Source organism: Pseudonaja textilis, chromosome 1 (genome assembly GCF_049901715.1).
Source record: "Pseudonaja textilis isolate UNSWEBS1 chromosome 1, rPseTex1.2, whole genome shotgun sequence".
NCBI classification, from domain to species: domain Eukaryota; kingdom Metazoa; phylum Chordata; class Lepidosauria; order Squamata; family Elapidae; genus Pseudonaja; species Pseudonaja textilis.
The window spans coordinates 84,712,775-84,738,653 of NC_141990.1; the positions used below are offsets into that span (position 1 = coordinate 84,712,775).

General features: G+C 37.1%; 2 protein-coding genes across 2 annotated transcripts in view; one reads left to right on the forward strand and one right to left on the reverse strand.

Annotated features, from left to right (window-relative positions):
- On the reverse strand, positions 1–12,256 carry PEX3 (peroxisomal biogenesis factor 3). Its single transcript, XM_026705607.2, has 12 exons — positions 12,012–12,256; positions 10,401–10,532; positions 9,651–9,732; positions 7,950–7,993; positions 5,330–5,454; positions 4,296–4,362; positions 4,146–4,200; positions 3,904–4,069; positions 3,493–3,563; positions 2,565–2,687; positions 1,626–1,722; positions 1–1,089 (listed from the first exon to the last, which is right to left on the reverse strand). Exons 1-12 carry the CDS (start codon positions 12,082–12,084, stop codon positions 1,006–1,008), a joined length of 1,119 nt encoding a protein of 372 aa, XP_026561392.2. The 5' UTR covers positions 12,085–12,256; the 3' UTR covers positions 1–1,005.
- ADAT2 (adenosine deaminase tRNA specific 2) overlaps positions 12,247–25,879 on the forward strand; it is a 15,792-nt gene continuing 2,159 nt past the window's right edge. The window contains exons 1-5 of the mRNA XM_026705609.2: positions 12,247–12,403; positions 16,137–16,241; positions 20,475–20,625; positions 22,073–22,179; positions 25,730–25,802. Of these exons, the coding sequence (XP_026561394.2) occupies positions 12,332–12,403; positions 16,137–16,241; positions 20,475–20,625; positions 22,073–22,179; positions 25,730–25,802 (508 nt within the window). The 5' untranslated portion in view covers positions 12,247–12,331. The remainder of the gene's footprint in view (positions 12,404–16,136; positions 16,242–20,474; positions 20,626–22,072; positions 22,180–25,729; positions 25,803–25,879) is intronic.

Sequence of the window (25,879 nt, forward strand, 5' to 3'; positions counted from 1 at the left end):
TAATCTGTCAAAATAGTTTATTGTGATTCAGATATTTTGTAGGGCTTCAAGTAAATACAAATTAAAAATATTTACAAAATGAATGTATACAGCAATAGCCATTTATAAACAGTGTAAACATAATTTTTGCTAGAAACAATACATTTCAACTCCAAACTCATACAGCAAGCTCAACACTGCACTTTTCAGATACCAGATGATCTTTAGCATATAGTAGTAGTCAGTAGTCCCAGTTCGAAGAACCTAAACCTTTAAAGCCAACTAGTTCGCTGCTGGGTTGCTTATCTGCTCCCCCAAGTCAACTTAAGAAAAACATTTCGGTGGTTAAAAAAGAGAAAAGCACAATTACTCATCTACCACCAGAAATATAATAGGAGTATCTGATGATCTTTTGATCAAAGCCCCTTTTATTCAGTTGTACTGCAAGAATTGTATGGTGATTTTGTGCCAAGAAAAACTTCAACTAAAAGCCATTCTCACTTACTGATGGAGAAAAATGGTATCAAGTACACCAGAACTGGCTTTGATTATTTTTATTCCATCTGCCCGCTGTCATGTTGTTTTTCTGATAACAACTGATAAGTTGCTGAATTGGAGAGGGACTGCAGAAATATTTTATTACTCCAGCCTAAAAAAATGACTGGACTTAAGTTTTTCCATCATGGTTTTGTGGTTATCTGTGCAATTATAAAAACTGCCATTAATCTTCAGAAACCATCAACTGACACAGTGTTTATTGCACTGCTGTTATTTTTGTAAACAAGTTATTCAAAATTGACTGCCTCAATTCAAAGGCTTACAGCACTAAGATTTTTTTAATATTAATAATTACTTTACTCAGCTTTAGGAATTCCAATATAAAAATTTTGGAAATGAATTTTTTAAAATGTTTGCTTTACAAGGATAGTCATTCTACTGCACTTTGTTAATGAGTTTCATTATCAAAATGAATAGTCACAATAACTAAATACTAAATAGTATCTTCTGTACATATTGAACAGTAGTTTACTTCTCTAGTTGTTGTGGGGTACTGAAGGCTTCATATACATTAGCAGCAAAGTCTTTCACTTGTTCCATCATTAATAAGTCCTAAAAAGAATATTCAGATCAGTTTTTGCTCTGTTTTATTATGACATACCATTTTTACCATGATATCAAGAACAGAAATTGAACATTTGCAGTATTAGTATATCTACACTAAAGCAGCGCAAGTGCTTAAAATCAAAATTAAAATACTTATAATGAAATAGAAGAGATGTAAAACATTTAGGGAATATAAAGGAAGCCTAAAGACTTTTTTTCTGTATCAAAAAGATTAGGCTTTCCTCCTTTATTGCTGTCTAGTCATGAGAATAAAGAGTAGGCCGATAAAATGTCTCACTTTAATTATGAATATCCTAATCTCATGATTTGAGGTAATATTCCCTATTCCTGTTATTTTAATTTTGTTTTAAAACTCATTGGAATTTAGATTTAGCAAGAATGATATATAATTTTAAAGTAGACTAAGTGCTAAACACACTTACCTAAGAATAAATCTTACCAAACTAAGTCAGACTTATTTTCAAGCAGGTTTGAGTAGACTTATTTTCAAACACTTTAAAAACAAATAAAGGTTTTCTTACCTGAACAAAATGGCTAGGTGTTTCACTGCAAACTGAGTGGATCTGTCCATTTATTATTGGGATTATCTTGGCTAGAGGAAGACTGGCACTGGAAAGACTAGGATAGGGGAAAAAAATACAGAAAAAGTTTTGTCTACTTAATTACTTTTGCAAAATACTGATATCACAGCCACCGTAAAACTGTAAATATTGAATATCGACAGCAAGAACATATGCAATATAAACTCCCTATACAATGCAACAGTGATAAGCAGGTGGGAATGCAAATAGATCGATCCCAACTCTTCCATTTACACACTCAGCATTTCTCAATCTCTCTGTGAGCTGAGTATACGCATCACAGTTTTTGGCTGCCAAGCGTATTAGCTGACTGCAGTATCCCAATTTAAGAATTATCAGAAGGAGATTCTACTAAAATGTTCAAACAAGAAAAGACACTTTCCACATTAACACCACCCCTGCTTAAAAGTTTTTTGGCAATGGAAACATGCAAGAGCCACCATTTATATGTGATTCTTCCTAGACTGGAACAGAAAAAGTTGCTGATTTTTCTACATTTTACTTAAATCCTACCTAAATTGACAACTTGCGATAAAAACAAAATGAGAGACATTAATTAGAAAATAATGTCTAACTTATAAGGATTGTAAACCATGTAATAGGATAATTCATTTCGAAGTAGTCATGTTTGTTCAACCAATCTATGCCTCTTCCCTGCTCTGCACACAATAAAAACCTTTCATTAGAACTATAGTGGAAGTTGTCATGATGGACATCTTCCATGAATCTATTTTAAATAACTTTTTCTTTCAGAGGATTTGCAAGGGTGTTTTTCTTGAAATACCACTGTGAAATTGCCATTCAACTTTTAGTGGATAGAAAAAAACCCACTATTCTCTAAACAGCTGGGAGCATTTGTACTATTAAAATCAGTTTTACCTGTTCAAAGAGCCAGTATGGCATATGTCTAGTTCAGTAGGTCTGAAGAATTCTGCCATGTTATCCAGTAATCGACTGAACCCTCGATTTAAACAACTGGTCAAAACTCTATTAAAATCTGGGCTGGAATGAAGAAAATATTCCCTGGTATTATTCATAATTCTTGGGAAAAAAACTAAAGTTGTATCATGCTGCCTTTTCATGCACAAACTGAACTTTTCAGTTGCAGTTCCCAAAACCATAAGCTATACAACATAGGCTGTACATGTTCTAGGGAATTACTGATGTTACATACAGGAGGACAGAAGTTCCATTTCACCCTCCTACATCACATATAAAGGAAATAAACTCAACATCATAGTTCAAAATGATTACTTGCCAGTAAACTATATGGAAACATCCACTTCATTTATCAGCACAAAATGCTAATTAAGGCAATTGTTTCACTTTTCATATCAAAGCTGCCACCAACTATATGCATTTCTCCTCAGTTTTACTGTATGAATCCGTTTGCTTGTCACTCAGTCAATAAACAAGTTGTTTCAGTACCCAAATTGCAGGCCATTTGGTTACAATAATAATTAGGGTTTGGTCCAGCAACATCCACAAGAACTTGCATTTTGGATCATGTGTGCAATTTTTCAATGAATTTAGAAAAAGGTCTGCAATGCTAGTGATGTAAATCTGATCTCCATCCATACCCCTTGTCTGTGATGATAATGATTTACTCAACACAGAAGTGGAAATTAAGGTTTCTGAGGGCATGAAGGAGATGTATGGCACAAAGGCTATTGGAGTCTTAGAATTATTGTCTGTTATTTGTATAAATTGATCTATTAACATTTCCATTTTTTTCTTGTTTAAATGTCATAAGATGTTGATGTTTAGCATTAATTCAGGTACAAGTCCTCAAACTTTGGCTACTTACCTTTCTAACATATCTCTTGTTTCATTAAGTAACTTAATGGTAGCAACATCTTTTTCTGTAAGCTCATTAGCCTAGGAAGAGAGAGAATAAAGGCAACCTGAATGTTTTCACAATTAGTGTAACTGACTTTATCTTGAATTCAACCATGATTGTTGTGACCCTACTCAAGAACTGCACTGGAGTAGAGTTTGCTGTCTATACGTTATGTTGACAAAGACATTGTTTGTGACAAATGAGAAAATCATTGCACACTGGAATTTTCTTTCCCCATCCTAATTTGGAAAAGCTGAAGCCAAATAAAAGATGTTAGATTCAAGGTAAGTTCCAATTCTACGGAAAACATACAGAATCAACCCCCAATTGTAGTTCAGAGTCAGACCAATTCTCCGCTGTTAATAACTTGCAAAATACCTGGAAAGCTAAAGGATTCTCTTCATCCGGCATCATGTAATGACACAGCTGAGATTGTGGTACAGTTTCTTCAGATGCAGAATCTTCGGGATGTTCAATTACTTTTCTAATTTCTCTTAGCTTCTCTTCCAGTTGCAAAAGGGAAAGGGCATGCTTGAGAGAAACACTGCAATGAGAAGAGTTAAACTTAGTCGCGTGCATTCAAACCAAGTAGTTTAGATTTTTAAAAGACCCTATTATACCTCTCAAATACATTCTGCACAGTCTTCTTAATCACGCTTATTAATTCAGTCAAGCCTATGGCAGAAGAGGAAGGATGATTGAAGATCAATTCCTACTTGTTCAAACGTCATAATATAATTTTAGGTAAAAATGTTTTATAGAGAACTTACCATCTCCTAGGAGGTGTTGAATACTTGATAAATATTGTTGTTGAACTTCTGGGGGAGCTAAAAGTGTCTGCAAGAAGAAAGATATTATGTGTCATTTCTTCTACCTAAAGAACACTGTCCTGCATATCTTGCAGTAAATCAGAACACAGACTTCTTCACCTCTTCAGTAGTTGCTAAAATTGCTAAGATATTGTACTTCTTAAAGGACTCTGTCATCTTTTAAAGTAAAACAGAACAATTCATTCCCCTCCCTGCCCCCGTTAAAAGCTACATGAAAGCTATCTTGGAAGCACAGCTGCAGCAAAGGCAGGCAAATCCATAGCCTTCCTGGGGTTCTTGTAGCCACTGAACGCCCAAGATTATGCTGCCAAAATTTGGTAGCAAACTGAAGAACGACACATTTTTTTACAAATAAAATTGATGTATTAAACCTCCAATGAGAACCAGATTTGTGTAATGGTTTAAAGGCATCAGGCTAAAAATCAGGAAATGGCAAATTCCAGTCCTGCATAAGGCAGCTGAATGACTTTGAGCCAGTCGCTCTCTCTTAGTCCTAGGAAAAAAACAATGGCAAACCAATTCTCAAAATGTTACCAGAAAACAAATGCCTCAAAGACACACAAAAGATCTATCCTCTGATAGGTTTCTTTTATTTTACAATATATGTTGATTTCTCCACCTCCCTAACTCCCAGTCCAAATGATGAAAAAGATGAAAATTGTAGTCACACCTCTTTAATGGTGCCATGGCATCACAACCAAATCCTTTGCAGTCCTTCTGAAAAACTCTTTAAGAAAAGGGTGATTGGTGCCAGGTTACAATATACTCTTTTGAAAGTATTTTAAGATCGGTATCCCATGCTTTTTGGTCGTCATTCCATTTTAGAAAATTAAATCTCTCATAAATATTTTCAGCATGGGTCTGTTTCAATGAGACTTAAGCAAGCATAAAAATATACTGATGTATTCAAAGTATGATTTCCTTTCTGAGTTTTCAACCAAGATATTTTATCTATTTGAAAACAATCTACTTACAGTGCCATTTTTGCAAACTGCTGCATTGTCTAAGTAAATGTATCCACCAATAATATTTAATTGGACTCGGAGAAGAACTACAAGCATGCATGTGCTGTATACTGCTACAATACTTCTTGTAAAACCTTTAATAAAACAAAAAAATGACTATGAAATACTGAACTGATCTTTAAAAAATAATAGATTTCATCAATAAAATCATATAGTAATGGTGCTTTTTGGAGACTTATACATCTACAAATTATTTGGGGGGCAAATTTCAATTTTATTTATTTTTCTAAAAATCTCTTTAAAAGAATAGCACAATTCAAAACTCAAGCTAATCAAAGTACTAGATTTAGCTAAATAAAAACTATTATATCCATGGATTTACTGAAGCAAAGGGCTTAAAAGATTTTACTTAAAATGCAAAAAATGGAAGAAACAAAGAATACACAATTCCCAAAAGGATTGCAAAAGGGAAAATTTCAGAATGTTTATTCTATGTAACATTATTCTTACTATTATGACATGTTCAAATTACCGGTAACTATGACAACCATAAATTTTACTATTGCAATGCATCATTTTGAACTGAAGTAAATATAACATCATCACGTGCATGGGTTAAGGAGACTCCTGGTGAAATTGCTTCTATTGGATAGTAGCTGATGCAACAAAACTTTTTAAACATCACAATCAGATGTACAATATAAGTTAAAGGAAAAAGATTTAGGGTGTGAAATAATAACTGAATCTGATGACTTCTTGAGACTGAAGATATATATGTGTGGCCAAGCAGGAGATACAGGTAGCAAAGATGACACCAAAGAGGAAGCATCGTGAAGCACGTGCTGAAAAATCTTGCTGGAGGCAAAAGTCAAGCGGAAAATCACCCAAAAGCCTAGCACAAAGAAAGGCCAAGTCACTACAGTATAAGCTCTTCTTCTAGTAATTTTGGATGAAAGGCACACTGGCCACTAAGAACCACAGTGAGGACAAAGCAACTCCAAGGTTGGCTACAGCTTCTAACATAATACACAGAGGGTGTGGCAGCTGGAGTTCATGTCACCATCCCGGGGATGGTGATGAAATAACTTAAGCTAAGCAGGTTTTCCAATGAAGGCATAAGACAAAAACATGGCAAGAGTGTTTCTGAGCAAGCAGCTATATTAAATAATAATAATACTACATAACACTCCAGACTTAAAACTGTTGATAAGACAAAAAGTGTGGATGTTGCAGTACCTGGAAACAGCAGAACAGAAGGAGAAAGAACTGGAGAAAATCACAAAATACAAACACCTGCAAATACAAGTAGAACGACTGTGGCAAAAGAAAGCAAAGATACTACCAATAGTAAGAGGCACTCTGGCGTGCAATCCCAAAACACCTGGTGCACCACTCTACACCATCAGCACTGATAAATTTACCATAAGTCGATTGCAAAAGACAAGTTTACTTGGAACAGGGTACATCTTGGGACGATAGCTCTAACACCAAACAACACCTGCTTATTCCAAGTCTTTGGAAAGGACTATTTTCTATTCAGCCAAACGACCACCCCAACTGCTCTTGACAATAGTGTGAAGAAAGAGCTTGAAGGGACACAGAATTAAAACTTCAATTGTGCTTTGTGTTGGTGAACTGAGATTGCTACTTAATTTTAAACAGTGCTATGTGGTAAATGCTGAGGTAGCGGGAGATAGGTTATTTTTTAAAAACATGACATTACAAACAGAAGGTTTAAAATTAGAGAAAATAAAATAAGGTGGAAAGTAACAACACATCTAAGGATAGAAATCACTTATCCAGGAGAGATATGGGAATTCAAAATTAATTGTTGTGGTCCACCGGCAGCCTGCGGAGATGGCAGCAGAGTAAGACAGTGGGGAGGAACATGGGCCAGTCCGGGAATCTGGGAAGGACTCGGACGAGGGTCCTGCGTCCGATACAGAGATGGGGCCAGGGACATCTGGGAGTTATGTGCTAACTCCAGAGCCTCCAGAATCTGACAGCAGTGAGGCAGAGGAACAATGGGAGCCTGTTCCCAGTGCACGCATGCACAGAGCTGCCAGAAGGCAAGAACAGTTAAGACAAAAGGGGTGACTTGGGAGTAACGCTTGGAGGTGATTGGCCTCTCCCATAAGACATAAAGGAGGAGCAAAGGGACAGGACCCTTTGCAGGAAGCAACGTTGTTCGCTTTGTTCAGATTAAACCTTGAAGCTCTGTGTGGACTTTGTCATTTTACAGTTAATTTGGCACTTTAATTGTTGGCAGCAATTCAAAGAACAGAAAGGTGGGTGCTTATCTCAAGAGACTGTTTGGGACTCATTACAGGCTGGGAATGAATATAATTCCCAGGGTTGAAATAAAAAGAAAATTGTTTGGACTAAGCATGTGATTAATTACAGTCTCAGGAAGCCTTGGTCAGAACATTAATTCAACATTTCCACTTAACAAACAGTAAGGTTTACTTTTGAGTAAATGTGTTTTCTTCATGACAAATCATAATGTTCATTGGAATAGTGCTTGAAGCACAGTAGCCAGAAAGTGTAATACCGAAGAAATAAAAGTTTCATTCTATGTATACCTAAAGAGGCTCAATGGATCACAAGCACAATGGTTCATTTGACTTACTTATAATCTTCAATTCTTCCCATATTTCTAATTTATTGGCTGGCCTACAGAAAGAATAAACACATTTATAATTAATTGAAGAGCTCCATTTCAGTCCACTTCAAACAAAAAAAAAATCAAGCATAAAAATATGATGAGGGAGAAAATAAATGCTGGGATTTTGGAAAGTGATACTGTAATAAAGAGAATGTTTGCAAAGCACAGGAGCTTATGCAATGATGCCATTCAGTTGAGAGACGCTGTTCCATCAACAGAATGGATTCTTAATCCTACCCATTCTTCTGTGCACATTGGAAAGGAACAGAAGTTCAACTGCATAAGCACGATTGCTCATATAGCACTGGAATAAATCTGTGTTTGTGATGCTGAAAAAAATACAAATGTGTAGCCCTAGGTTGCCTTGGTAATAAATATTTCAGAAGACATGTTAAAAAAAAAAAGTAATTTAACCAGAACGCAGAATCATCTATGAGTTTTGTACATAAAACAATAGCATGAAAAAAGGATTCAGACACTTTAATGGCAAAGTTTTCCTCCCTTAAAGTTAATTCATATAGTACACGATAAGCTATGTAAATCTTACATGACTTTGGCAAGAAAACACTTTAACCAGTTTCTCCAAAAATAAGACCTACCCCCCAAATAAGCCATAGCATGTTTTAGCCTGCTCCTAATATAAGCCCTACTCCAAAATAAGCCCTAGTTAAGGTCGTCAGTGGGGGGACGTGGTCAGTACCAGAGGTGGCAGGGGTTGATGGTGTTTGGCAGCAGCCTCAGCTTGCATATCACTGGTGAGCTGATTACTTGTCCAAGTAGCAAGTGCGGGGTGGGGGTGGCATGAGATCCAGACATGCCACATGGGACGTAGGAGAGCAAAGAGTTGGTGGGCCAGAGCGGGCAAGTGGCTGCAGGATGCTCATCTTTGCACAGCGGTATTGGCAGCAGATGGAGGCAGAGGCGTGGGGGAGAAGGCAAGCGATCCTGATGCGCTACGCAGCTGCAGGAAAGCTGAGAGACACAAAGACAAGCCTCCCATAGCCACGCCCCCACTCTGCCCCACCGTCTCTTGGCTTGCCTGCTCTGTTGTGGGCATGAACAAGAATAAGAAGTGGGCCGGTGGCCACACTGGGTCCTGCTGGATGGGGCTGCTGGAGCCGCTGCAACAAGATACAGGTGTTGGGGCATGATGGTCTGGCTGTGGGACCCTGAGGTAAGCTGGCCCAGGGCGCATGGGGCACTTCCACCCCCTTGCCTTGCTACAGCAGCACTGGCATGCCATGCGGTTTGCCCCGTTGCAGCCACTAGCAAGCAGAAGTGGGCCTCTCATACATGGGGAAAAAAATAAGACATCCCTAGTGCAAGCCCTAGTGCTTATTTTGGAGCCCCCCAAAATATCAGTCCCAGTCCTATTTTCAGGGAAACATGGGTAGAGTGTTTTGTTACAGAAAACAAATCGTTCGTGCATGCTAACATTATGTACATACATACTACTAAAACCTAAAGGACAGGCATTCAAAACAAACTATTTATTTTTATTTTATTTTATTTATTTTGTCAAGCGATTATAAGATAACAAGCATAAGTATAAACATAGTTATGAATACATGAAATGGATACATATAAGAAAAATAAAAAGAAACAACAGGACAGGGACAGTAGGCACATTGGTGCGCTTATCATCTCTTGACAGTTTATGCTTACTTGTTTTTCAGCAGGGACGTGAGACTCTCGGAATTCAGCTGATACATCAAAGTGTCTCTTAATGTTGGAAGCATTGATAGTACTAAAAAGCAGATGATAAGAATTATTAGAAGGTATGGAGCATCATTAACAAAGTAAAAATAATAACTTGATTATAACAGTGAGGATGTTACTGTAAAACTGGATGCAAAGATCTTTATAACATAACATTGGTAGAAATATTTAAGGCTTATTTAAAATAACCTTTAGAAAACTGTAAATGTAAGGATCACTGACAGCCCATCAGTTTCAAAAGGAATCTGCTATGTGAGATTACGCACTACTGATTAAAAAAAAAGAGCCCTCCTGAAAATGGAGAACTAGACATACGACTTTCTGAATCCTACTTATTATACTAACCTGTCCGTATTGGTATGACTAACAGTACTGATTTAGTTCACACATAGTACCAAACTACTGTTAAGACTAATCATATTTTGCCTCTGCTCAGTTATGATTTATAGTCAATTAACAATTTAGAAATAGAAAAAATAGCTTACAAATCTGTTTGTATTTATGGTAGTTATGTTTTGATGAGCTGCCCAAGTTAGCAAACATTGTTCTAAACATTATTTCATCTGCAGCAATTGTTTCATTAAAGAAACAGGAGTTAGATATTAAAACAAGTACTGAAAAAAAGGGAATTTGACAGACAGTGAGCTTCAGACTTTGATTTCTTTGACAAACAAAATAGCTACAGTACCACCTTACCTGTCATATTGCAAGTCCTTTGGTTACTTTCAAAATGATACTGCCTTCTTGCTTGTGCTATATATTCTGCTGCTTCTCTTTCTTGAATTTCTTTCATTTTTTTCTGACCATATTTTCCGAGTACATAAACCCCTACAAAAGACATACATACATATATATCACACTACATTCTCTGAAATACCAAGCTACTGACAATTTGGGATATGGTTGATCAGCCAAAGAATAATATACATCCAGAGAAGCATTAAAGAAAGAACTGCATTTGGCAAGACCATGGAATGAAGCTTCTGTATTTAGGGAAAAAAAGATACTTTCTCAAGTGGGTGACAAGATACACTTGAAACAAGAAAGTATTGTACAAGTCTGTTCATGTAATTGTAAATGAAGAAGGAGGTTGATCCAGAACATGTGAACTAATTAAAGAATCTGTCTGAACTTGAATCTCTTTTATCAGTAGGCTCTACATCTCCAATGGGGGAACTTTTCAGGCAAGATAAATTCTTAACTAAGCATTTCTTAATCAAGCACTCTTCTGTTGTACAATGTATCAGTTTCCATTTCATTATTTATTTATACTAAGCTGGCAACTTGGTTTCCTTTAATTACAAATTCCCATTCAATGAAATATATTTATGAATTCAGAATCTTCTAGTGAGAGGAGATTTTAAACTCAGTTGCAAAGGCAACTACTACCATTAACAGTGCTTCAAGACAGGTTTTGAAACATTGCTTTCACCCAGGCCCAGCAAATGTGACTGTAGCTCTCTCATCCTTTCTTTCATTATCCTATTTGTACAAAGCCCCATAAATCTGCCACTTATTTTCCAGAGCCAAATGATCAACAAGAAGTTATTTCTTCTTCTTCTACTAAAGATAATGCTCTGGGAATTACAGCTAAATTTACTTGGTTTGTAACTCTTATCTAAAAAGGGGGAAACATTCAAGCCAATACTGGCAAATATGAGCTCAGGTAAGCATATGCTTGAATCTTCTGTTCATTATTGCTTGAGTTTATTTTAACTTGGTTTGCTGTAACAAATGATATATAAATGAATTCACCATAGTATATTTATTTAGATTTCAATGTTAAAAAGGAAGAAATATCAGGATATGTACAACAAGGAGCAAGAAAGACAGTCTTGAAAAGAGAGAAGTGGGGGTCAGTAGGAGGAAACTCTCCCCATATCGACCCCTCGAGCAAGAGGATGGGATTTTTAGCCAACATAGGTGAACATACAGAGAACGAAGAAGAAAATGGGTAAATTAACCAGGAGTTAAGGTGGCAATCCTCATGCACCCTTTGCTTAGGAGAAAGCCCACTCGGCACAGTGGGCTGACTTCTGGATAAACGAAGCTAAACTTCAGGTAACAGAGAATCAGAGTTGGAAGGGACCTTGTAGGTCATCTAAACCAACCCCCACCGCCACGCCCAAGCGGGAGACCCTACACACTTAAAAAGGGGGCGAGCAGAAAACGTCCTGCAGATTTTAGGGGGTCGGACGCGCAGGGGGCGCTCGGGATCAGGTAGGGCTGCTTGTTAACAGCTGTTTCTGGACAGCAGAGCAAGCGAAGGCCCGGAAAATGCCCGGAGTGGGGTGGGGAAAAACTCACCGCCTAGGAAAGCGCCCAAGAAGAAGCATTTCTTTTTGTGACGCTTCAAGAAGCCCCACACGGCCAGCAGCATCGCGGCGGCGGCGGCGGCAGATGAGGATTCTCAGTAAAGCCGCCGCTCCGCCCACCCGTCCCCCGCGCGCCGCAGGAAGCTCCGCCGGCTTCGTTCGGCCCACATCCTCCTCGCAATTCGAGTCTCCCCACCCCCACCCCACCCCCCCCGGCAGCTTGGCCGCGGTTCGCCCTTCATTTCGTTCCCCCTCGGATCCGTTTGCCCTTTACTTTCCGTTCCGTAAGCGGCGACGCTTTCCTCTACAGAGATGGAAGCGGCGGAGAGGTGGCGGGCGAGCGCGGGGGAAACTGAGGCCTGGATGGACAAAGCTGTAGATATGGTGAGGGCTCGCTCGCAGAGAAGCAACCGAAGGGGTTATTGAGCGGAGAGGTCGTCCCGCAAGAAAAAGAAAGAAAGGAAACAGAGGGTTGCGAGCTTTTCGGAGTTGGGAGATACTGGAAGAAAACGCGTTTACTGGGCGACATTCCCCCCGTGAATGGTTTGGGAGTTATCTTTTGTGCTATCTCTCTCTCTCTCGGTCAGATGTCTCTTCCAATCATCTTAAATAAGGTTTCCAGGGGATTTAAAATGAGAAGTCCTTGATGCTCTCTGAATTTGGTTATATTCTTGCAGACATTACTATAGAGATTCTCAGTCATCCAGTCTTTTTTCAGGAGGCAACTGGACTTTCTGGTTTTTTTTTTCTTTGAAGACTTCTTGGCTTCACTTCTTGTCCAAGAAGCTTCTTCAGCTGTGACAGGATGGTGGGGAATAGAAGGATTTATATTCCTTGCAGACAACTAGACAAACAAATCCTTCTATTCCCCACCATCCTGTCAGAGCTGAAGAAGCTTCTTGGACAAGAAGCGAAGACAAGAAGGCTTCAAAGAAAAAAAACAAGAAAGCCCAGTTGCCTCCTGAGAAAAAGCACCTTTGGGACCACCATGACCTGAATGACTGAGAATCTCTGTAGATTTTTAGTTATCCAATTTGGGATGAACATCCTTTGAATGGTGTAAGAGTATGAATGGATTACCAAAGAAAAAAATTAAAGACCATAGGAACCAGGTGACCTGAGGACACAAATAAACCTCCAAATGCTTCAACAACTCTCTAAAACAGGGGTGTCAAACTTGCAGCCCGTGGGCCTGATGTGTCATGTGCTTGTCCTGCCCCCACCCGGTTTAATGATGGGAAAAACGATGCTGTGACGACACGAGTTTGACACCCCTCTCTGAAAGGAGCAGATTACCATCTGTCTGCAAGGAATGTGAATTCTTCCATTCCCCACAATCCAGTCAGAGCTGAAGAAGCTTCTTGGATGAGAAGTAAAACGTCTTCAAAGAAAAAACAAGAAAGTCCAGTTGCCTCCTAAAAAAAATTGCAGACATTTCATTGCTCAAGCTAGGTAACATCACAGTGCTCGATGATCATTATCCAGATTAGGTAACAACATCATGACTAGTACTGATGATGTTTCCTAGTTTGGGTAATAGCAATAGCACTTAGCCTTATATACCACTTCACAGTGCTTTACAGCCCTCTCTTAAGAGGTTTACAGAGTCAACATCTTTATTGCCCCCAACAACCTGGGTCCTCATTTTACCGACCTTGGAAGGATGGAAGGCTGAGTCAACCTTGAGTCAGTGAGATTCAAACTGCCAAACTTATGGGCAGCCTGCAGTCAGCAGTAGCCTGCAGTACTGCATGCTAACCACTACACCACCATGGCTCTTGATAGACATAACATGGTGGCATATGGCAAGAAAACAAGCTCAGAGAGCATTGAGGACCCCTCATCTATCAAATATTGTATATATAAACCAATTTCCCTAGCATCACCTTAGACAGAACGGCAGGAATCTAACCTGAAGAATTATTTGGAAGTGCACTTCAAACTGTCATAGCTATATTAATAAGGAAAAGCTAATGGCAGACATTGTTGCTTAGAAACTCAAGCATTCAAGGTTTGGCATGGAGATGATAAGAACTTGATCCCTGAATTTGAGAGAGAGAGAGATTTTTACTTTTGCAAAAGAGGCTTCTTCATCCACTCAAAAATATGAATCACCAAATAATAGGCCAGACAGGGAATAATGGATGGAAACTGAACAAGGAGATTTAACCTGGAAATAAGGAGAAACTTTCTGACAGAACAATCAACCAGTGGAACAGCTTGCCCTCGGAAGTTGTGGGAGCGCCATCAGTTGAGACTTTCAAGGAGAGATTGGATTGCCATTTGTCAGAAATGGTGTAGGGTCTCCTGCTTGGGCGGGGAGTTGGACTAGATGACCTACAAGGTCCCTTCCAACTCTGATTATCTGTTATCTGTTAATTCAGGCAAAACAAAAAGCATTTATTAGGGGGGGGCGGTCAAGTCTTTAAATGAGGTACAGACACAAATGATACATTTACAGTATTTGTAATATATCAGAAAGCAAGTGATGAGACATTGATTATAGGTGAGAATTGAACAATAGAAAAAACCTTGATTCTAGGTTTATGTTCAACAAGTGGGAAATTCGTGGATTGCATCACTTTCTTTCCCAGCCAGGTTTGCCTCACTTTAAAAACTTAAAAGTGTATTCAAGGACTTCCAGAATACTCCCTCCTATTGTTTAGTTACCAAAAGGCTAGATTTTGCAAGTAAAAGAAAAAAATATTTTGGCTAAAAGAAAAACATAGTTTCCTGAACTTTAACAGGAGGCATGGTTGCTATGTTAAAATGCTAACATCACCTTTATTAACAAGCTAACCATGAAGCCTAAAATTCCAGATTGACAAAATGAGTAGAAATATATTTGAGAGGGCTTTGAGTGAATATTCATGTGATGAATAGGATCCTACCCTGGAAAGATGATCCTGCCTCCAAGTTACCAGCCCTCGGTTCCTTATTAATATGTGTTGCCCAAAGATAGTGTTAACCTTAGCAATTGAACCTCACCTTCAATAGTCTAACAAACAAGCTTTGTTCTGGAAGAAGGAACTGTTTATCTTTCCAGAGAACTTTTACCCATATGTCTACTTTTGCCCTCTATTACAGTATTTTATTTATTTAATTATATTTTTATCCCACTTTTATTGTTTTTATAAATAACTTGGGGTGAAAATATCCAACATACCTTCCTCCTCCTATTTTCCCCACAACCTGTAAGGTGGATTGAGCTGAGAAAGAGTGACTGGCCCAAAATCACGTAGTTGGTTTTCATGGCTAAAGTGGGACTAGAACTCACAATCTCCCAGTTTCTCGCCTGGTGCTTTAACCACTAGATTAAACATATTATATGAGTAGCATTTGCTTTGACTGATTAAACAAAGGCAATGTAAATGAAAATGTAATTGAACCAGAGTAAGTTATTGATTCAGGTATAGCTTAGCCAATAAATCACAGTTGTATGTGGCGTTTTTCTTGCTGTGTACTAATTTCGGTTTGTTTTTCTTTTGAGAATTGGGGGGGGGGGGCAGAGGTCAGTGCCAACATATATGTCCTTTATTTTGCTATGTATGTTCCATTCAGTGAGAAATGTTGGTTTCTTATGAGCATTGTTGTATATTATTGTTCTTGTATTAGGAAAAATAGTTGCATAGATAGATCTCATTTATGACTGATAAGAGAGATTGGAGAGGAAAGGATTATAAGAGAATAAGCAAGCACACAGTGAGAATACACATCAAAAGGAATGTGCTAGCACTGGCTGTTTTTTTCCAATGCATTCCTTTTGATGTGTTTTTCCATTGTGTGCCTACTTGCTTGCTTTTAATCTTTTCCTCTACAATTAATCTAAATACAAACATCAATTCCCTTATTAAATATCCTTGCACCTGAGTGAGCATTCTGAAGTGCTGGGGAGTGGGAAAAAGAAAATCTAAAGTTAAGTCATAAGCACAGTCACAGTCATATGATTTTCCACTTAGTGTCTTGTGTCACTTATTGACCCAGGTTTCTGGTCCCAGGCTACTTGTAATGCAGGAAATGCAGCTGGATGCATTGTGCTTCTGAACTTGCAATCTGTGATAAATATGACCCCACATCCTTCTTAACAGTGCTGTTGCTAATTACTTTGTATCGATAGGCTAAAGATGCACTTGAGAATGGTGAAGTACCTGTTGGTTGCCTCATGGTCTACAATAATGAGATTGTGGGGAAAGGAAGGAATGAAGTTAACGAAACAAAAAATGTAAGTAATTTAGAGTACCTATCCTTTGTACAACATATATAAATAGAAAGATCCTCACAAAATTCTGGCAAACTACAGTTTTCTTGGTAAGAGATCTAGCTTGCCATTGCTTTCGTCATAGGTCTGAGAGAGTTCTTTCTTTCTTTCTTTCTTTCTTTCTTTCTTTCTTTCTTTCTTTCTTTCTTTCTTTCTTTCTTTCTTTCTTTCTTTCTTTCTTTCTTTCTCTTCCTTTCTCTCCCCCTTCTCTCTCTCATGTTTCCCTCTCTTTTCCCTTTGTCTCATTCTTTCCCTCCAGCTCTCATTTCTCTCTCCCTCTCTCTCTCATTTGTTTCTCTCTCATTTGTTTCTCTCTTTTTCCTCTCTCTCATTCTCTCCCTCCATCATTTTCTCATTTGTCTCTCTTTCTCTCTCTTATCTCTTTCTCATGTGCGCATAAGCGGAATACCCTTCTGAGCCATTACTGGGTTATTAATCTAGAAAGAATGGGAAGAGATCAAGTATAACAATAAGAACAATTGCCAAATCTGGCTTGAATACATGTTTGTTATGATGATGAACTATAACCCTACTCCTTGAGAAGTCTTCAGCGTAGTTAGAGATGATGAAAACTTGGTCCCCATGGCAATTCATTCAAAATAGTGAACTCTATCTAACTGATTTTATGAGGGGAGAATTTTAACAGTTCTTAATAAGAACTGAGAGCATTTTAAGTCAGGAATTCTGCCAGCTCTCAGGCAGTGATTTCAGTTGCACCCTAGAGTGTTTTATAGCATTTATGGCACCTGCTAAGCATAATCTCTTGAAAGACTATTCACATTAAAATTAATTTGTAAGATGGTATTGTAACAATAGATTATAGCTAAATGCATTCTATTTGCTTCACATTTGCTATCAATCACATATCTTCAGTTCCTTTTTTTAAGTAGCATACTTTCATATATACTTTCATATCCAAGAATTAATTAAGCCATTGTTTTCAATTTGTACTTACAAATTTATGATACAAAGCATATCATGAAATATATAAGCTATATAAAAAACAGTAAGAGTACAACCTTAAATATTTAGATTGTACATATTTTGCTAAACAGAAAACATTTCCTATTTTGTAACTGTATGTTTTATTAAAACATTTTGATTGGTTTTACAAATCATCCTTCTTAGAAAGTGATACACTGACCAAGTGATGCAATTTTGGGTAAATGTTCTATGGGCAATATTTTGAACTGTCTTTTGGATTAGTTGGAAACTACAGGAAATTCAGAATGGAGCAACGGGATTACTGAATAAACAAAAACAGAGATCATATCCTGCTAGTTTGAAACAAGGCATACTATTAGTTAATACCAGGCACATTTCATAATGGTGGTTGGTTTAAACACCCTTTTTCCTGAATTCCTTCAGGGCTCCCTTCACCTGCTTGAATCCACCCAAATACTGCAATTATTTTCAAAACTTCTTTTCAAAAGATTCTTCCTGCCACAGGAGGTAATGGTACAGGAAGTTCTAGATTTTACTGATGATTTTTATTCTTGCTCTACTTTTTATTTTGTTGATATGACTGCAGTTTATAAACTGCTTTGAGATTTTTGTCAATCTCAAATGAAGCTGTGTGTTGGTGCATGCGTGCCTGTCCCGCGCACAAAACCACCCCCTCTTCCCCACCCAACCCCTGTGCTGGGCTGCCAACCTGGAAAGGTTAGGGAGCGCTGATGTAGATTATACGGTATTGCAAAGAAATGAAAGTAGATGCATTTATGCATTTAAAGACTTTGGTGCCAAATGCTGCCATAATTGGGGAAACAAGGTGATGTAAGCCATGAACCTGCATAAAGCTCATGAGAGCATTTCCTATGCTGTCTGTTTGCTTTTTATGACTAGTAGATCAATCTTTTTCTTTACATTAATTGTTGGAAAGCTTAAATAGAAAATACGAAGTTAATCCCTGACAGATAGAGGAAAATTTTTGCTTGTAGCCAATCTTGTTTTTTTATCAAACAGCTGTTTTTCTCCTGTTCTCTTTGTCCTTACCTGTTTCAGACATTGAGAAGTAAAAGAAAGTAAAGCAGAGACACAGCTCCATGCCTTTTTTTGGCATGAGGGGGGGAATGATCTTCATTGTTTTGATACTGAATTTCTGTGGCTATTGCAGGGTTTTTGTTGTTGTTGTTGTTCTGTTCTGGGATTGGCTTTTGGAATCGCTCCAGTAAAATAAAAACAGAAGGCACTGTATGAAATAACATCAGTGTAGCGAAATAAGATCTCACCTATATTGGTTGACATTGACCTTCTCTTCCTTACAGTGGAAATTTTTAGAATCCGTTATAAAAAAGAATTGCAACCATTTGCAACTCTTAGATTTGTGTAGATGCTTTACACAAATATAAATATTGTACCCCACTCTACTAGGACTTTTGTTGTTAGTAGATAGTATGAAGATACTTATATGACAGCCATGAGGATTTATCACTTAGAGTGACAGGCCAGGATTAGGAAAGCAAAAACTGAAGTCTACTCTCAGCCACCAAAGTTTCCTGAATTACCTGGCCAGTTGTTCTCTTTCAGCCCAAGAGCCAACATGGTATACTTTTGAAGACGTTGGATTGACACTACCATTTGCCCTTAGCCCTGGAGGCTTCCTGGGTGATTTGGAAGCAATTATTGTCTCTCAGCTCACAAGGCTGTTGTGAGAAAGAATTGGAGGAGAGGATGCTGTGAACATTATCTTGAGCTTCTGATGAAAAAACAGGATATAAGCAGGGGTGGGTTTCTACTGGTTCTGTCCATCTCTGTAGAATGGGTAGCTCTGAAGAGCAACAGACATAGAACTGGTTCTATGTCTGCTGATGTTTTTGCCCACCTGCCCACCCGGGCTCTTACCTGACCTTTATTTCCTGATTTTTTCAACTTCAGCTGCTGTGCGAGGCACAGCTGCAGTTAAAAAAGCAGGAAAAGGGGGCTTTTTTCAAAGGCTGCTTCTCTGCACACAGCATGCTGATGGCGATTTACAGGCGCACGCTGGCAGCCTGCAGGGAAGCACATCGTAAATCACTGAACCTTGTAAATCACCTAACTGGTAGTTAACCTTGTTGGATCCCACCCCCGGATATAAGCCTAGCTAATAAATAAATAAATTGTGACAAATTTCCAACAAGGGTCAGTCTCATGTTTGTTATTTTGTTTTATTTCGCTTATAAAGCAAATTCTAAAAGACATTGAGTTAAAATCTTGCCCTTGTCTTTTGATACAATACAACAAGCATCCTCAGGCATAAGAAAATATTTCACTCCATGCTTCAGTGAATTGTTTTAATTGCCTTAATCCAAACAGAATCTGGACTACCTCAAGCAAATTAGTGTTCAGGTTTTGGAAACTATGGAAAGCATGGAGAATACAATGCTTAGCAGAGCTAAGGAAAACTAACCTTTCTCAATCAGTGGCCATACTGTCTTGTAATTCTGAAAATGCTCATCTCCATACATTAGAGAGCAGTAGATTGAGGAAACCTGTCCTAGGTCATTAGTTCCTGTAATTCTATTAAAAACAAGAGTTATTTTTCCTTATATGTGTGTTCAGAGGTGCTATTCAGCCGGTTCGGACCAGTTCTGGTGTACCGGTAGTGGAAATTTTGAGTAGTTTGGAGAACTGGCAAATACCACTTCTGGCTGGCCCTGCCCACCTTCCCCCACCACTTTGTGTCCTATATTCCCTTGTTTTTAGCTCAGCTGATTCACGCCGCAGAGCGGATTGCCGTACCTCAGCTGAGCCAAAAAACAGCTCATCTCACCAGCACTGACTCTGGGAGTGGGCTTTGAGTGCTGCGCGCTCTCATAGAACCAGTAGGAAGCAATTTGAATCCCACCACTGTGTGTGTTGTATTTATTTTATTAAATATGTTTGCCACGTATCTTATCACAGTGTAACTGTGGACGGCTTATACTGTTAAAAAGGATAAAGCTACACAAAGCATGTATATAACAAGAGTAAAGTGCTATATAAATTATTAACTCTTAACTAAAGGTTGGGAAGGGTGGGAGTAGGATGAGCATGAGTGTTTGGATCTGTTACTAATCTATCCATCACCTCCAATGTGACACTTCCCTATTGGAGCACCAGGCCAATTGGCAAAGCCAGGTTTTTGAAGCTTTTACCAAAGGTCGGGATACTTTATATGCAAAGTAACCCATTTTATGTGGCACCTTCTAATTTTTTTTGTTTGTTTTATTCCCATAGGCTACTCGCCATGCAGAAATGGTAGCAATTGATCAGGTATTAGATTGGTGTCAACAGCACAAGAAGCAACCTGAGGAAGTTTTTACACACACAGTATTATATGTCACAGTTGAGCCCTGTATTATGTGTGCAGCTGCACTTCGAATGATGAGTATCCTTCTCCAAATGTTGGCCACTTAATCCTTAATACAGAATTTTGTTTCCCACCTTGAGGAACCATGGAAAGAAGGTCCTGTATGCTATTGTTCTTCAATTGGATATTCAGAGTCATACAAATTCTGAATTATTATTAGCAAATGTTGGTATGGATAGGATAGAAAAGTAGGTGACATTCAGGAACAAGTCCACATCAGCCAGGGCAAGGGCTTGTGTGGTATATGAAATTTTGGAAATTTCCTATGACAGGAATATGCTAATTTAAGCTCCTTTTCTTTAAAACATTTTGTTAAATTTCTGGTTCTGGCTGATGGGATATAGGAAAAAAATTCATCAATATTTCTGTCCTTAATTTATGCATTGGAGATATCTTTTGTCTGAGCAGGGGGAAATGAGAAATATTTTATCTTGAGAAGTTATCACTTTTGTAATAAGATCTCTAAGGAAAGAATGAATATATTTATTATAAATGAAAGGAGATTATTATTACTACATTGCTTTTTGCTTTTAATGTTGTATTTTGGGGTAGTTGGGAATTGGGGCAGTACTGTGTACAAATGTAAATAATAATGATAATTATTTAATAATAATAATAATAATTATTACTATTGTTATTATTATTATTGTTATTATTATTAAAATGGAATACCAAAAAAATAAAATAATTCAATTTTGGCAAGATCTATGGGAAACTCACAAAGATTATAATAAAAATGCTGGATGGATAAAAGAACTTGAAAATGGATTTAGTAAAAATCAAATGGAAGAATTACTGTAATAACAGCATAAATGATTAAAACCCACATGAAAACAATTAATTAAAAATTGATGAGAAAATTTAATTGAAACAGTTGTTGAAAATGAGCAAGTTAAAATATTGTGGGAATTCCAAATGCTAATTGATAAAAGTCTTGGCTGATAACACACCAGATTTGACTGTGGTTGAAAAGAAGGAAATGTGGAAAATTGATATGGCAATACTAGGAGATAGTAGAATAGAAGACAAAGACCTGGAGATTACAAGAGTATTGAGAACTGAAAATCAAAGATACAAGATTATGGTATAAACCTGCTGTGGTGATCTCAGTGGTTATTGGCATATCAAAAAAAATTTGGACGGCATTTAGAAAATCTCTGCATTGTCAAAATTTCCATCTGTCAATCACAAAAAAAACCCAGATTGGATCTGAACATACACTATGCCAATATGGTCCAATATCCTAGGTCCTTGGGAAGAACTCAGTGTGTAAGAAGGCCAATACCCAGCTAAAAAACTGGCAGCTGTGATTCCACATTGTTGTATTGATTATGGTGGTGGTGAAAAACTGGCATATCAAAGTAGCTGGACTGCAAATTTAACAGGATTGTTACTATTTATATATTATATAATATCTATGTAGGATTTCTTATCTAACCTAGTTAATGCCTTGATTGATCTGCATAAATCCCATTGGTTGTATATGGTTGCCAAAATGAACGGTTTGGAGGCTGTGGCTCAGTTCTGGATATCTCTTCTGCTACCTTAACAGATACAGGAGAACCATTTCAAGTGAGTACTTTATTATGGTGGCTTTCTATATGTTCATAAGAATGTAATATATCAAAGTGATGTAGCAACGAAGACCTTGCTCTAATCTAGAAAGCCAAATCAACATTTTGGAAGACAGTGTGTACAAATTATTTTAGGACTTAAGCCACCCATTTTAAAAAATTGAAATGATTGACTGGAATGCTATTCTCTAATATGGAACCCTTTGTATGTTCTTTTGCATTCTGTCATTCAGTGGGATATTTTTCATAGTTTAATAAGAAAAATAAGACTTTGGAGTAACTGCTGATAATCAAGGTAGATTCAGTGAATGCACCTAACTATATAATACCAGAGATATTAAGTCTGGAAGTAGAAAATTGAAGGATTTTTTTGTATAACAATTAATTCTTTGTTTAAATATCAAATAGAAAAAGAAAAATTATTTGTTTATTTATGCTTGGATAAATAAAATTGCAATTGTAGAAATAAAATTAGATTTTAAAAAAGAATCAACATATAAATATTTTCTGATATTTCACCTAATGATTACATTTTGGCTAGGTGCTGTATTGCGAGCAGAAATATTTGCATTTTAAAAATCTTCAAGCATTATGGAAACAGTTCTTCATTTAACTATATGTTTTTTAAATTTCTTGTTCACTGAAAATATTTTGTTTTATATAAGTGTATGTGATTACATATTTCAAGAAATGAATATTATCTGAGGATAATCTGTGGATATTGTGTCATTAAGAGAGAAAACAAATGGATGAAAACAAATTTTGGACAGAAACACTCTGTGGACTTACTAACCAACAATCCATGATTATCTTTTCACATTTCTTTCAAAGTCATATTTCCGAGATTTCTTTAACCCCAGTTTCATAGTTTCAAATGTAGTTTCATAAATTTGAGATTATTTTTTTTTTGAAAATTTTATTTGGGTTTTCACAAAAAAATAAAACATAATACAAATAAAACATCTATTTTTGAAAATAGCATGGTCCTAGGTTACACTTCTTCATACAGACACAAACTCAATTTCATGCTCACTTTTATGTTCTATTCCATATCTTATTACTGTTTTACATTTTCTACAAAGTTTTTCTCCTCTCTTAATTTTCTCAATTTTATTTTAATTATCTCATCTCAATTCAAATCATTATATTTATACTTTTGTCTGTCCTGTTTCAATTTCATATTTTCTTTTCTCATTAAACAAATTTTCTCCTGTAGTTACTAATTGGAGTATGACACCTTTAAATCTTTTAATTTTATCCATTCAACTCTTATTTAAGCTTCAATATATACCTTGAGGTTATATCATTCAAGATAATACATAACTTCCAATCGAATTCTGCTTGGTTCATTCTTAAAATACACACTATATTCCTAAAAAGTTATTATAAATATATGTAATTAAAACACTCATTCCATTCCAATTCAGTTCTATCATCAATAATCACTAAAATCTTAACATCTTTAACATTTCTTTTCAATTAAATATCATACTTCCTTGGGAACACTTATAAGCTTTGCGTAATTAATTCCCCCCCCCCATTTCTCTTCCCTTATATTTTATAAAACATTAAATAATTAAAATGTTCCCATCCTTTCCTAATTCAATTCTCTCATTCGTTTTATTTCCTTTATTTATTAACAAACATTTCACTAGATTACAATAACTAATTTATCCATCATTTTAATCATACGTTGTTTCATATTTTCTAAAATTATTTCTAATATAACAATACTATCTTATGTACCTTTGCAGAATCCCTTTTTCAATTAAATTTTCACCCATTATCTCTAAATAGGCCCTGTTTCTCCATATCTTGTTTCTATCCTTTATAACTTCTTTTCCTTTCCTTCTTCCCTCTCTCCTTCTCCCTCCCCTTTTTACCCCCTTGTCTCTCTACTTCTAATTCTCTCTTCTGTATTCCCCTCTTCTGTTGCTTTCTAATATTATACTTATTTTTCAAACTATTCTTCCTTTTCTTGGTTGTTTTTCCACATCTTAAACTTTTCATTCTCTTTCCCCCCTTTCCTTTTTTCCCCACATAAAATTACTTGTTCATTAAAGATGGCTTCTTCTTTGTCCCAATCTTCTTGTTCTGCAGGCATTTCTTGTTGTTTGTCATAGTTCCAGATCTCCATTTCTAAAAATTGAAATACGAAGCCAAAAGAACCTCTTCCTTCTTGTGCATCTTCTTTCTGTTTTTTAAGTTCCATTTTCAGTTCTTCTAAAATTGATGCCATTTTAAACACTTTTAAACAACCACCTGATTGATTTTAGTCATTTAAATCCAATAGCCAAAAATCCAGAGATCACCAAATAATCCAAATACTCCCAAGCTGTTTCTTCATGCTTCTTTTTTCATTTCTTTTCCTGGGGTTCTACTATTTTGTTGCCAAGTTTCAGTTAAAATGTATCTTTTAGAAGTCTTGTTGAGGTTTTACTGTAAATTCCTTTTAATTACAGGCAGTTTTCTCCCTTTTTTCCAGATCCTGCCCTTTTATTCTTTTTCTCTCCTTTCCTGCTTTTAAAAGCTTTTAAGTATCCAGAAATCTTTATTATCCCTTTGACATTTTATTTTCAGCTTAAATGCCTATTGATGTCAAAGTGGATTTTTTTAAAATTTCTTATTTAAATCTCTTAGCTGTCAGCATAGGGAAAGGGAGAGAAGAAGAAAAAACAAATCCTTTCCTTTTTCTCTCTCCTTCAAAGTCTTCTTTGGGAACAATGTTACTTTTTTTTTAGTTTAAATTCCAGGGTACCTTAGTTGTTGCTTTTGCAGTTCATCCCGGTCAACCAAAACTTTCTCTTCTTATCTTCTCCTGCACATTCTTTTCCGGTAGAGTTCTTCTTTGAGGTGGCCATTTCTGACCACCGCTGCAACTGCCTTCGGGAAAGGGAGTAAGGCCAGCTGAGGAGGAGAGATGCGGCTCTCCTCAACCCTGCTGGCAGTCTCCCCCCTCTTCACCACCTCTATGGGGTAGCTTAGCCCCAAAACCAGCTGGCTCGGGGCGCTCCAGCGGTGACCACAGATGCGGTTTCGGTCTGTCCATGAAGAGGGTCAAACCGGAAGTCCATAAATTTGAGAATTGTTGAGCTACAACATTTAAGTTGGTTTGAAAGAAGCAAATGCACTTCACTTACATGTCCACTTAAGTAGTTTTATTTCCAGTCATAGCTATCTGAAAAGACTCCTTTAAGAATTTGTGCCAGTCAAATGAAGGGGGGGGGGGAGAGAAGGAGTGTAACAATCCCCCCACTATTGTCCCTCTAAATTCCCATGAAACGTTCTGCTGAAAAAAAATCCTCTTCTGATCACATTTTTTTGTTCTGTGCTACCTTCTTGTGGCTAATCAAAAGTCACACATGCATCTCTCTGCCTTTAAAAGTTACCTAGTAAACAACGTTTAATAGGTGCTAGTCTTATTCTAACACTCCAGCATAGCAACAACAGAAGCTATGTTACTCCCACTTAAAGTTAATGAAGTCTTAACTGGAAAATTCTAGCTTCACTTAAGATGCATTTTGGAGCAATGTGTTTAATTTCTTTAGTGCATAGCTGGTTATCGATCCGAGGAAGCTGTGGAGATGCTGAAAACCTTCTACAGACAAGAGAATCCAAATGGTAAAAACCTCATATCAGCATTTTAATCTGTGTAGACATTTATAGATTTGAATATTAGTGACCTCAGGTGTTTTTTT

Bases quoted from the DNA above. Each gene is read 5' to 3' on its own strand.
- PEX3 (XM_026705607.2), bottom strand. From the start codon at position 12,084: ATGCTGCTGGCCGTGTGGGGCTTCTTGAAGCGTCACAAAAAGAAATGC. The intron at 10,533-12,011 runs GTGAGTTTTTCC...TGTCTTTTGTAG, and splicing joins CTTGGGCGCTTTCCTAGGCG to GGGTTTATGTACTCGGAAAA. The intron at 7,994-9,650 runs GTAAGCATAAAC...TTCTTTCTGTAG, and splicing joins ACGTCCCTGCTGAAAAACAA to GCCAGCCAATAAATTAGAAA.